The 12,260-nt window shown below is 58.0% G+C and overlaps 5 protein-coding genes and 2 non-coding genes across 7 annotated transcripts; 4 read left to right on the forward strand and 3 right to left on the reverse strand.

Moving 5' to 3' along the window:
- Positions 1 to 245: 245 nt before the first annotated feature.
- On the reverse strand, positions 246 to 2,367 carry TRAVEDRAFT_72935 (rhamnogalacturonase). Its single transcript, XM_008042210.1, has 12 exons — positions 2,141 to 2,367; positions 2,045 to 2,090; positions 1,899 to 1,982; positions 1,723 to 1,834; positions 1,601 to 1,665; positions 1,481 to 1,546; positions 1,326 to 1,426; positions 1,243 to 1,273; positions 1,114 to 1,189; positions 864 to 1,056; positions 483 to 787; positions 246 to 426 (listed from the first exon to the last, which is right to left on the reverse strand). Exons 1-12 carry the CDS (start codon positions 2,321 to 2,323, stop codon positions 363 to 365), a joined length of 1,326 nt encoding a protein of 441 aa, XP_008040401.1. The 5' UTR covers positions 2,324 to 2,367; the 3' UTR covers positions 246 to 362.
- A 692-nt stretch (positions 2,368 to 3,059) lies between these two features.
- On the reverse strand, positions 3,060 to 4,864 carry TRAVEDRAFT_59488 (WD-repeat protein; the record flags this gene model as incomplete). Its single annotated transcript, XM_008042211.1, has 2 exons — positions 3,710 to 4,864; positions 3,060 to 3,078 (listed from the first exon to the last, which is right to left on the reverse strand). Exons 1-2 carry the CDS (start codon positions 4,723 to 4,725, stop codon positions 3,060 to 3,062), a joined length of 1,035 nt encoding a protein of 344 aa, XP_008040402.1. The 5' UTR covers positions 4,726 to 4,864.
- On the forward strand, positions 3,433 to 3,527 carry TRAVEDRAFT_t126. Its single transcript has one exon. It is a non-coding gene; the product is annotated as a tRNA-Leu (tRNA).
- A 907-nt stretch (positions 4,865 to 5,771) lies between the features above and the next one.
- TRAVEDRAFT_98306 (uncharacterized protein) lies at positions 5,772 to 6,655 on the reverse strand (the record flags this gene model as incomplete). Its single annotated transcript, XM_008042212.1, has 2 exons — positions 5,772 to 6,279; positions 6,342 to 6,655. Coding segments are annotated over 2 exons (822 nt in total), but the record flags the coding sequence as incomplete, so codon positions are not given.
- A 690-nt stretch (positions 6,656 to 7,345) lies between these two features.
- Positions 7,346 to 7,441, forward strand: TRAVEDRAFT_t127. The gene has a single exon. It is a non-coding gene; the product is annotated as a tRNA-Ser (tRNA).
- A 633-nt stretch (positions 7,442 to 8,074) lies between these two features.
- On the forward strand, positions 8,075 to 9,674 carry TRAVEDRAFT_72937 (uncharacterized protein; the record flags this gene model as incomplete). Its single annotated transcript, XM_008042213.1, has 2 exons — positions 8,075 to 9,205; positions 9,264 to 9,674. 2 exons carry the CDS (start codon positions 8,075 to 8,077, stop codon positions 9,663 to 9,665), a joined length of 1,533 nt encoding a protein of 510 aa, XP_008040404.1. The 3' UTR covers positions 9,666 to 9,674.
- Positions 9,675 to 10,565: 891 nt separating this feature from the next.
- TRAVEDRAFT_49117 (uncharacterized protein) lies at positions 10,566 to 12,169 on the forward strand (the record flags this gene model as incomplete). Its single annotated transcript, XM_008041961.1, has 2 exons — positions 10,566 to 11,693; positions 11,756 to 12,169. The coding sequence occupies 2 exons, from the start codon at positions 10,566 to 10,568 to the stop codon at positions 12,167 to 12,169; spliced, it is 1,542 nt and encodes a 513-aa protein (XP_008040152.1).
- Between the last annotated feature and the right edge of the window lie 91 nt (positions 12,170 to 12,260).

The raw sequence follows: 12,260 nt of genomic DNA on the forward strand, positions 1-12,260 counted from the left end.
CACGGCAACGACTGACAATGGCTTGACCACTCGGATACGAAATCTGGATGTTTCTGGCTTGGAACGGTACCTATAAGTGTCGCTTTTGTTTGGCAAGTAACCAAGGAGGTGAGCTGTCAGCGTGTCAAATCCACGGAGCGCCGTGAGCTCGAAGCGCTGAACGTGCGTGCGACCGTGGAACCCTCACAGGAAGAGCTCGTACATGCGTAGCGCCGACCCGCCCAGGCCGCGCCAGGCGTAAAGATGGCGAAGTAAACTCCTGATAGTTTTGACGCGACGAACACGTGGAAACATGAACCATTGATCGAATACGATCAGCACTCTCAGCCATATCCTGCTGTGCCCGAGTCCCCACACACATCCTACTTGTTCTTCGCGAGCGGGCTGATCTGGGCCAACCCCGGGAAGAACGACGTCGGGATAGTCCTGCAAAAGACAGACCGTCAGCACACACATCCACGCTCACAGCAACTAGCACTCACGGCGTCGGGATCGCCGCGTTCGTCGCGAAGCCGGCGGTGAGATCGCCCGCCATAGTCGTCGGGGTGGTGTACCCGGCGGGCTGCGTTGCGGACTGGGTGACGATCGCGTAGCTCGTGTGCGACGAGCCGCTGCGGATGCACGACACGCCCGAGCCGAACGCGCTCTCGCACTTCACGACCGCCTTGTTCGTCTGCGACCACATGTTCACGTTATCCAGTGTGATGTCGAAGCACGGTGCGCCGTCCGCGCAGATGAGTTGGATTGGGGGGCGCGCCACGCCGTCCACAACGTTTCCGTCCCAGTTCTGTAGAGTCGGAGAGAAATGAGGAACGGCGGCGCTGTCAGTACGTGTATGGAAGAGAAAGAGAGGGTGCTCGTACCTGGAAGGTGATGTTCGAGAGCTGGACGCCGGCCCCCGTGCCAGGGGTCTGCGAGGACCAAAACTGGTTGATGTTGAGGCCGTATGCGACTCCGCGAGAGATGAAGTTCTGGAAGAGCACGTTGCGCACGTAGCCGGAGCCCAAATTGCTCTTGATCATGAACGCCTGGTTTCCACCGTTGGTGTAGACATTCCTGTAAGCATGACACCGTCAGAGAGGCGCATGCCGCAGCACTTGAGGCCGGCCTTACCGGTAGACGATGTCCTCAATGGCCGTTCCGTCGGAAAGACTACCGATAGCACTGCCTCCAGACTGGTTGCACCAGACTAAGCAGGCATTCAGCATCTCGATGCACCGAATGTAGTGATGGATAACTTACTGCGCTCGACCAAAATGTTGTTGGCCGGGGACTGAAAGAGTAGATTAGCAGCCAGTTCGGGTTGATAGAGGTGGAGAGCATACCTTCACAGTGACGCACTCGTCGCGGTTCGTGACCTCGACGTCATGGATCCAGTGGTTTGTACCCCAAACGTCGACGCCATCGGAACCACCCAGGTTACCACCTGTACGCGCGCGGTCAGCTCTCTCAAAACACATCGGCTTCGCGGGCCACGCACCGCGGATAGCCATGTTGTACACCTCTCCGTTAGAGCCAGCCTGAATTACGAGATGGAACTCGGGCGCTGACGTCACTCGTGTTAGGGCATGCTCGAATGGCGCACTATAACTACACTCACAGTCAACAAGGATGAGGTCATGAACGGACCAGTTCGTCGACGTGACCATGCGGATGAGGCGCGGTCTGTGTGCAAAAATATCAGCCCCGAACCGCATGCGTTACTCCGAGAACGCGAGTTACCCGGCGTTGCGGGCCTGGTACCCAAGACCTTGGATGCCGCCGGCGCTGTTGGCCGAGTAGAACTCGAAGTCGTTCGCGTTCTGAATGGCGATCATGTTGCCACCGGTCGTAGCTACGGGGAATCAAGAACAGAAGGTGCGTTAACATTATATAAAGGTGATAGTAGACATACATACCAGCACGGGTGATCAGCCCATCCAAACGGAAAGCCCATTTGGTACCACCACTGAGGGTAACCCAGGTCTGCATCTGGTAGTTACCTAATGCGCGAACGAGAAGTCAGCTTAGGCCGTCACCCCTGTACAATCTAATCCAAACATACCGGCAGGCACATAGAGGGTTGACCCCGAATGCTTGAGCACACAGTTCTATCACACATTGTGAGTGGAATGAAGGAAAGAACCAGACAAACACTTACAGTGAACGCGCTGCTGATGGCAGGGCCGATGTCGGCCGAACCGATGGCACCTCCGTAGTCGAGGACACTACAGATGGTGGCCTGCTTGGCCGACAACGCGGTGGTGGGCCCAACGTGTCCGGTCAACTGCGCAGTGGCAGCGGGGACGAGCAGCAACGACGCGAGCAGAGACTTAAAACCCATGGTGGACGTGCGGCTTCGGGGTACCAGATCGTGGAGGGAACCTATATGTGCTCGACGAGCCCCACCTACGTCGAACGGGCCGCATTAAGTACCCCACGGGGAGAACTGCGAGCGGAATTGTCGGGACAACCCACCAGGAGTTCTCCGAAGCGTACTCAACGGTCACGGAGTCCGCACCCGAGCCATCTCCGCCGGATCGGGCAGGTGATGGACCCAGTGCGTATAACCGCACGCTACGCGCGACTTCGAAGGACATGTGCGCAGTGTGCGCACGCAGACCGACTCTCGGAGCCGCAGCGTAAGCCGGCCCTATTCTATCCGGATGCCTAGTTGCTAGGACACATGGTGCGTACCAACCATGGGGATCGCGCGTCACAGAAGAGGAAAGCGTGAGCTCAAAAGTACGTGTAAGTACTTGAACTGCACACGTGAGAGAGGGCGCCATGCGGACGAGTGCGTAGAAGGAGGTCGAGCAGTGGAGACTTCGAGCAGCATCATATTCGTTTTCAGGTGAGCCGGCGGCTTGGGACGCAAGAAGACGCAGGGACACATGCTCGCCAGACCGCTCGAGACGCATCTGAGAGGGGAGGAAGAGCAATAAACGGCGAAATTTAGGCGTCGAGACTGCTTCTGATGAGGAGACGGTACGGCTGCCGTTGGCAACACCGTCATCGTCGATGTGCTCGGTTACACCTACAATAATTATAATGCAACCCTGTGGTTAGTTGGTCGTGTTTCAGATCCGTCTAGGCATCCTTTGCAAAGTCGGAATCTGACTTACTCACCAACCAGCAGTAGACGTCATCCCATCATCGTTCGATGGAGCGTGAAGGACGTTGCAGCGTGTAGTTCGCATATGACCGCCCCGCGTGAGTAACACGGTGCGGGACAGTCGATCTCTGTGGCCCGGAGATGCCGCCGCCCATATTGCGAGGTCATACGGCAGGCACACCGCGGTAGATCTTGCCCCTGGAACAGTCGTGTTGTTGTCGTGGTATGCAGATGATGGCGGTTAGCGACGAGGAAGAACATGGATCGGCGTTGGGCAAGGAATCGGGGGAAAGACAATGCTAAGATGATTCGTGTACAAACAAACCCAGGCTACTTATGGTAGTGTAGCCAAGTGGTTACGGCGTCACGTTTAGGCCTTTCAGACTACCACCGTGATGGGTTTCCCGCGCGAGTTCGAATCTCGTCACTATCAATGCTTTTTGCGGGAGCACCGGGTACAGTGTATGAGATTCGGAATCAAGGAAGTGAGAAAGCGAGAATATACAGCACCCCAATCACATAGCGACCTTCTTTCCCTTGACATCAGCCTTCTCCTCATAGCTCTCCTCCTCATCGTCATCGTCGTCGTCTTGTTCTGCGCGGTCGGGGTCCCACTCGTTTATCAACCGAATGCGAACGGTGCCGTCGTCCGATCCCGACGCGAGCGTGTCACCATCGGGACTGAACGCCACCAGCGTCACCTTGTCGTCGTGCTCGTTGAATGTCGCGAGGGGCTTCCCATTTTCGGCACGCCACAGGCGAGCGGTGTTGTCGCACGACGCGGACGCGACGTACTTCCCGTCGGGCGAGAAGCACGCGGTGTTGATCATGCTCTCGTGCCCGTCGAGCGCGAGCTTGCGCTCGCCCGTGAACGAATCGCACAGGCGCATCGTCGAGTCGCTCGACGCGGTGAGCACGCGCGTGCCGTCCTTGCTGAACGCGACGTTCCACACCGGGCCCTGGTGCTCGTGGACGTTGACGAGCATCTCGCCCGTCTCGACGCTCCATACGCGCGCGCTCGCATCGTCCGAGCACGTCACCAGCCGGCGGTCGTCCGCGTCGAAGTCCGCATGCCACAGCATGCCCTTGTGCCCGCGCAGCACCGCGTGCGGCGTGCCCGCCTCGACGTCCCACAGGCGCGCGCAGTAGTCCGCCGCGCCCGATGCGAGCCAGCGGCTGTTGTGCGAGAAGCACACGAAGGTGACCATCGCCTCGTGGCCCTCGAGCACGGTCTTCTGCTCGTACGTGTCTGCGTCCCAGAGACGCACGCTCATGTCGTCCGAGCCCGACGCGATGAACTTCCCGTCTGCGGACCACGCCATCGCGTGGATCGTCTCCTCGTGCCCGGTCATCGTTGCGAGGCACTCGCCCGTCTCGACCGACCACACCATGACGTTGCTGTCCGCGCCTGCCGACGCGAGCCGCTTATCGTCGGGGGAGAACGCAAGCGCCCAGACGACGTCGGTGTGTGCGTCCCATTTGCGGATGATGGTCTGGTTGGACGTGTCCCAGATGGCGATGGAGGTGTCGTCCGAGCCGGTCGCAAGCATTGTGCTATCATGCGAGTACGTGAGTGACGTGACCGCGCCTATGTGGCCGTTTGCGGCGGGCTGCCACTGCAGGACAGGCATCTTCTGCTCTCTCCTCAGTCGAGCTTCTTCCTCCGTAAGCCCCTCGAACTCATCGTCATCGTCCTCTCCGTACTGCGCGCCCGCGGGGGCGCTCGATGTCCCTTCCTCTTGGGGCGACTCCAGCTCACCAACGGTAGCCTCCGCCGACAGGTCGGGATCGAATGGCGCTGCGGGTTGGGACTCATCCGACGCTTCTGGCGGAGGTACCGGCGGGATGTTCTGCAGAGGCGCAGGATGGACTTCGTGCAGAGCCTCAGCGTCATGTGCCTGCTGAGCGGTGTCCTCCGCGGTCCCTGCAACAGGCTCAGGCGCCGCTTCTGACGAGGATTTGAAATACATCAACGAGGTGATCACAGCAGTATACAAACTGGACTACTGACCGATCTGAGGGACGCCCTCGTCCGCGGGAGCGGAAGACACGACCTCAGCGAGGCCTCCTTCGGCTTCCAGCAGTACGCCGTGGCTTACGTCTACTGTTCCAGCTTCGGAAGACAAGGCGCGGAGAAGTTAGCCTAAATGACAATATGTTAGAAGATGGCGAAAGGCACCTCCGTGGTCGTCGACTTCGATCGGCGGCTGGATTTCATCGAGCGCAGCGGGTATATCAGACGGGAACTCGCCTCCCTGCGATGTCTGGGTAGTCAGTCACATCCACTGGCGAACATATTGAGGAGGGAGCACGAACATGGAACAATGCATATAGATCCATGTCGCAAGCAATCGCTATTTCGGCCTCAGAATGCTGTTAGGCGCATCAGCAGGGTTCGAGGATCAAACTAGACGGCGAACCCACCTCAAGGATATAATCAAGGAGAAACTCTACGGGGTCGTACGGCTGGAGGTGTAAATCAGTTGAGCATAGTGCATGCGAATCCGCGCGTGCAAATCGCACTCACCATGTTCGAGTTTGGCGGGTCGTCGGAGCCCTCATCAGACGAAGGATACCCGGTTTGAACAGCGTCGTTATGCCCCCCATCGTTAGGATCCTCGCCGTCGGGCAGCTCGTGCGGTCCAGCCCCAGCTCTGAGGAACAGGCGGAACGGGAGCCGTCTCCTGACCTTGTAGTAGTGGAAGAAAATGCACTGGTTATACGGGAGGTCGGCCGCCGCCGTCCCTTTCCTATCAAGCTCGTGCGCCGGAAAGTTGGCTGCGCGCACAGGAGGACCCATGCTTGAAGGACCGTAGTTGGACTCCTTCCGCACCGCATCTTCCGCGCTGATCGACATCGACATGTCGACGCTGCCGATGCTGAGCACCTGGGCGTTCAGGAACCCCGTCTTCTGGCGGCTGCTCCCTTCGAACGCGCTGCACGCCCAGCGCGTCGTCTTCGTCGTGCCGCTCACGAAGAAGATTTCGCTGGGCTTCAGATCCAGCCCTCGAGTGTGGTTTGCGAAGTCGAACCAGTGTTCAAAGTGCTCGCGTAGGTACGCTGATACGCGATTCTTGTTCGAGATATAGATGGCGATACCGGGCGTGTCGAGCAGGAGGAATGCACCTGTTTTACTTTTTGTGACAAACTTGTAGCCCACACCCGCGGAACCCAGATCTTCGAGGCTGCCATAACGTCAATCACAAAAGCTGCCGCACAGTGATAGCCACAATGTAACAAGACTCACCCCGGCACCCCGGCGCTGGCGCTGGCTTCCATACGGATTTGAGCGACGCTTTCAGAGGAGATGACTTCAGCCCTGAGTCGCTCAAACGGCTTGGTTATGAAGGTGTCCGGTAGTTCAAACACCTTGAATTCTGGAGGAACGCCGTTCTTCTGGTGTTCAGGATCATCAGGCTTCATCGTGTTAAATAATTCCCAGAATCTGCCGTATTTGAGGTGCCCGACCACCCCTAGCTCGAGTTGGCGGTTCCCGTCCTGAGGATTGCCGTCCCAGAGAGGATAACCGTATCCAGCCGAGTACAGTTTCTGGCTGTAGACCTCATGAATTGGATTAGGAGTGGGAGGCATCCGAGCTGAGTCGGGTTCACAGAGGTAACTTGCAGGAGCGAGATGGATGTGAGAGAGAACGACGCAGCGAACGCCACCGCTGCGGCCCAGTAGTCGCCCAGCCAGATACACCCCGATGAGTATACAAGATCAGATGCTACGGATAGAGCAGCAAGGCCGTGCTCGTTCGCACGAAGAAGGACACATGCTGTGTATCAGCGTGTGGAGATCGATAGACGCGAGAGAAGTGGCAGCTGTACTGGCGGGCGGACTTCCAGTTGCTTCCGAGAAGGACGTTGAATGGGCACGCGGTGGGCGGTGTCCCGTTTTCTGGGGTGAACCAAAGCACGGCAGAGCTAGACGACTTCATTTCTGTTCGCGACACACAGTATTGATCAAGAGTGACTGAAGTTGCCAGCCGGGACGATGCGTAAGTGTCTGTAGTGCTCTGAATCAACGTATGAATGCATGAGCCAGTGATCCATGGCAGTTCATTTTGCGTACCAGAGTTCTCTTCTTCCTGCGGCCGTCCGATGGATCAGCCCGAGTTTCTATCTCATCGTGGTCGCTGGACGAGGGTGAGCCTCTGTCGGAGACGCATGTTGAACTTGCGGTGTATCTTCGTCGACCGTCAGTGGTGCGTTTGCAAATCAAAATTGCCTGCACACGAGCGCTTTACAGGACACCATAGCCAAGTGGTTACGGCGACAGATTAGAACTGCTTCGGTGAGTATCTGTTTCACTTTGTGAGCGCAGGTTCGAGCCCTGCTGGTGTCGTATCGTTTTACTTCCACTTCATGTCAACCGTTCCATACAATCGCGCTGGGGAATGTCGGAGTACCAATGACGTGGACACTTGTGGACAGCGAGCGGGAAGAGGGACGTGCGAGGATACGATGAGTGACCTTCCGCTGTGGTCATCCGCTCGTTCTTGGACGTCAAATTCTCCTCGACAACATGGCAACTTGAAACGCCGCTTGCTCTCAACTACCGCGTCCTCCTCAAACTCGCTGATTTGTTCATCCAGTAGACTCGGCCTAATTGAGATAAAATTACCATGCTTTCGCGAGGTAAGCGACCCGGCAGTGAGCGCCTTTACGTAGTACGTGTCAAATCTCAGAGATGTCGCCGCTTTGCTCACTCCCACAACCTCCGCGAATCCTCTTCACATTGCCTGGCTCCAGATAGGCTACGTCCTATACGAACTACTCGCTCTAAGAGCGACGCCTATAGGTGAGCATTCGCGAGAAGTCTGCTATATTGACGACTGGCCGCTGAAGGGCATTGTTGCTTCCGGAGCAGCCCCAGCGACGCGTTCTTCCATTCACTCTAACGCGTATACAAGAGCTAGAGACATTCCAAACACTCAAGGGTCTCGTAACACGCTCTAACACGCTCACAAATCGGACGATGACCTTGCAGCCGCTTCGTCTCAGCCAGGACATACTCCTAGAGCTTTTGCAACATGTTCCACGCCAGTCAGGTGTGGCCACCCTGATGCGCACCTGCAAGACACTCCGAGATGCCGGCACCAGGATTCTCCTATCTCACGGGGTGACAGTCGGAAACGCCACGCAGCTCCGCTCGTTTTGCGCGTTCATGCTCCGTGACGTCTCCGCTCGCGCGCCTCATCTCAGACAGCTCTACCTTAAGATACGGCTCGAATGTGATCTGGATGACGAGCCCGAGGATGACTCCGATGCGGCGAACGACTATTCCGGCTCCACGTTGTCGAAGGACACCTTGAGGATGCTCCTCACGGTACTACAGCAAACGACCAACCTCGAAGACCTTAGCATCGACTCGTGCGAAGAGCTCCTCGAGCGCGAGAACAAGCTCGTCAACGCCATCATCGCGCTCGAGCATGTCCACCGCCTCCAGGTCCACTCTGTCGGGGAGCTCGCCGGGCGCGTTCTCGATAACATCAAGTCCTCTTTGATCGAAGTCGACCTGCACTGCTACACCGAGGAGATGTACGATCCCTCACCCCTCATACCCATGGTAGAGCGCCATTGCAACACTCTGGAGAAGCTCAGCGGCTGGTACATCGAGCTCGGCGACGCAACCGTGCAATTCCCGCGTGTGCGCGCGCTCGCGCTACGCTCCTTCTGGGGACTCGACACGGCCACCCTCCACCGGGCGTTCCCGAACCTACAGTATCTGGAGCTCAGCGTCCCTGCAGACCTCGACGCCGAGCCCACGCGGCAGGAGAACGCAGCTGCCAACAACCACCCGTGGGGCGTCCTCCGTCGGCTGTGCGGCGCCGTCGATGCCCTGTACGCCCTTGGGACCGCCCCGCACGCGAAGGCCGTCGAGGTGGACTGGATCGGCTCTTACGACGCCATAATGCTCGCTCGGCTCCGCACAACACTCTCCGAGGCGCGTGCCTCTCACGCAGTGCTTCATCTGGGGTACGGCTACGGGTTCTCTTTGCCCGCTGGAAAACTACCGGACTTGCTCCCCCTCGGAGGCACGACGATCACTCATCTGGCGCTGGACATCTGCACAAGCTCCGTGATGGGGACTGCAGACGACATGCTGGTGCGTTGTTCTACAAGTTCGCGTGCATGCCCCTAGCGCATGGCTAACATTCACGCAGTCGGATACAGTCTCCCTCCTCCGCCAACATAAATTGAAGTTTTTCGTCCTCCGCCTCCACGACTCTCTGGAAGGTGCGGAGGAGCCTGCGTCCACGCAAGTCGGCCGGCGAGGCAATAGTGGCAATGAGGACGTGAACACATCTGCACGCGGGTCCAAGTTCCCGCGAGTCTTTGGACGTCCGCGCCACGAGAAGATCATCCGAATGTTCTCCGAAGCTGATTCATCTCTCAAGCACGTTGCGCTAGACGTGAAGGGTACGGAAGCCACGTACTGGGCAGTCGAGCAAACGGAAGCGGGCTTATTGGTGGAAGAACTTAGCTCCGCGGCCGGACGGGCGCTGGTTCGTGCGGAGGAGCTGGCGTCGACAGACAGGAGCTTGGGTCTTCAATACGTCCTGTGAGGCCTACAGCCTAGTTGCGGTGCTCATCTCCATGCTTGGTATTGCATCGTACTAATTTGCCCATGTTTGAAAGCCTTGTTGCGCTAACATCAAGAACATTGTGACTTGTCAGCGATTGCTTGGTGGGCATTTCATTGGCCTGATCCTTCTAAGAACAAAGGCGATGATACTTGAGCATCCTGACGACTTTGGACGTTCAAGTCCTCGCATCTCTAGTTTACTCTAGTTGTCTATCCCGAAGACAATGATGACGCAACTACTTAAATCCTTTTTGCAGGTTTGAGAAGGCCTCTTGGTTTGAGAAGGCCTCTTCATAGATCGCGCAATCTTCAGCGAGTCGTCGAAAACTCTATCAAAGACGATTGTACGGTAGGCTCTATCATCGCCACTACCGGACTCATAGTGCAGACTTGGAGGCCAGTACCTAACTTCTGAGATTGACAGGGAAGGCTGCTGTAGTGCGGTGAGCTGTATGAACCCATGAGTGCGTGGATCAAAGCAGTATCTGTGTCCTGCTTGCTAGGTAAGTTATCTTAGAGCTGCTGTCTACCGTGGCTTGTTTAGTCTCACATGCGTCGCGCCACCGCATATTCCCCAGAAACAATGACAAAGGCCACACCCCAGCTGTCCTATTGTGTCAAACGCCTGTGCCAAACGCCTGCACCAAGCCTAACGAGACGACGAGTATCACCTACAAGAGCTGCGTTCTGTTGCTGCACAACCACCAACTCCCACAATTTCTTTCCCGTAATCTGCTGCAAGCTAGCTCAGACGCGCTCTATATCGACTGACAAGTGCTCACACACGGTATGTGATCCTTAGCAGCCAGTATGATGTCGAACTTGAACTGACGCGCCACTCAGCGATAACGCCGCTCACTCGCTCAAGTACCGCAACGCCATGTCGCTAGACCTGGACATCTGCGAGATGGTGCTGGATCATCTCGATTCTCCCTCCGACATATCCGCGTTCATGCGCTCGTGCAAGCTGTTCTCCATCGTGGGCGCGCGGCGCCTCCTCCGCCAGGCTGGGGTCACGCTCCGCACAGCGGCACACCTCGACTCCTTCTGCCACTTTATGCTCCGGGACCTTGACAAGCGCGCCACAGCCCTCCACCACCTCTTTCTCTGTGTCGAGCTCCGGATTGCGGATGTCGATGATACGGAGGCCGCAGAGAAGGAGGAGGAGGAGGTGCGCAGGGGCGCCGCGCTGCTCGTCCGCGTGCTGCGTCGGGCGACCGGACTGCAGCACCTCGCCATCTACTTCTGCGAAGAGCTGCTGCAGCGTGAAGAGGCCCTCGTGGACGCGCTCGTCAGCCTCGAACACGTCAAGCAGCTCATCATCTACTCGTACGGCATCCGCGCGCACGACGTCATCACCGGCATCCGCTCGCCCCTTGTGCATGTGAACGTCGACTGCTACACGAGCACCGAGCATGACATCGACCTTGCGCAGACACTCGCACGGCACCGTAACACGCTCGAGACGGTCACGGCGTGGGGCGTCAACCTCACGGCCCAGTTCCTCGCGCGGGACGGAGAACACAACGGGATCGTATTCCCGCGCGTGCACGCGCTGAGCATCCGCTCGCCCATCGCGCTCGACCGCGCCGCGCTCATGTACGCCTTCCCGAATGTGCGCACCTTCGAGGTCGCGGGCGTGCGCCTGGACGCGCGGGACCCTCGAGTGACCATCAGACAGCTGGTCGTTGCGAACCACAGAGTGTATGCGGCGTGGGCCAAGCTCGATCACTTGTGTGGCGACGTGTACGCGCTGTTCATGCTTGGGCTGGGCCGATACGCCGTGCGGCGCGTCGACGTGGAGTGGGACGTGAAGGGCTGGGACTCCCTGCTGGCCGGTCCCCTGATACGCGCAAGACCGACGCATCTCGTGCTGCACTGGGGCTTCAAGGGCGGTGACCTGGACTATTGGGAAACGGTGACTAGACTGCTTAGAAAGTTCACTCGTGATGTGACGCACCTCGGGATCGATCTGCATCCGAAGTCGCATGAGCTAAGTGACACTATGGTGCGTACGCGTCTTCTCGCTGTGTTTGCTGTTTGAGTTCTCACCTCAGCGCTGCGCTACAGAATCCGCTGATGATCGTGATGAAGGGATTGAACCTTGCGTTTGTCGCAGTGCGGCTGCGCGCGCTCCCCCAGGGAGGCCGCAGATCTTTGCTCTCCATCGAGGGTTCCGACGGGGAAATTGAGGCCTCCGAGCTCTCGGACTGGGTGGACAAGATGGCGGAGGCGTCGCCCGCGCTGCGGTATGTCTCGTTCGATCTGGATGGACACCCACCGTGCTATTTCCAGGTACTCGCGCCGGAGAGGGGCCGGGAGCTCACCGTGGGGCTGCTTGACCCTCATGAGGGGGAGGCCGTCGTGCGCAAGGAAGGCATGGAGTGGCGGCGTCGCGAGCCGGAGCCGCCACGGTTTGAGGAGAGGAGTATTCCTCCGGCTGAGGCGGGTCCATGGGTGTTGAAAGGTCGGCGTTTTGTATAGCCCTGTGCCGTATTAGTCATGTTCAATACCTGAGTACTGAGGGAGTAATTAGTCCAGTAGGGTCGTTGCTAGCGCGATAAAAGTACTCTAC

This window comes from Trametes versicolor, assembly GCF_000271585.1.
Source record: "Trametes versicolor FP-101664 SS1 unplaced genomic scaffold TRAVEscaffold_8, whole genome shotgun sequence".
Classification (NCBI taxonomy): Eukaryota; Fungi; Basidiomycota; class Agaricomycetes; order Polyporales; family Polyporaceae; genus Trametes; species Trametes versicolor.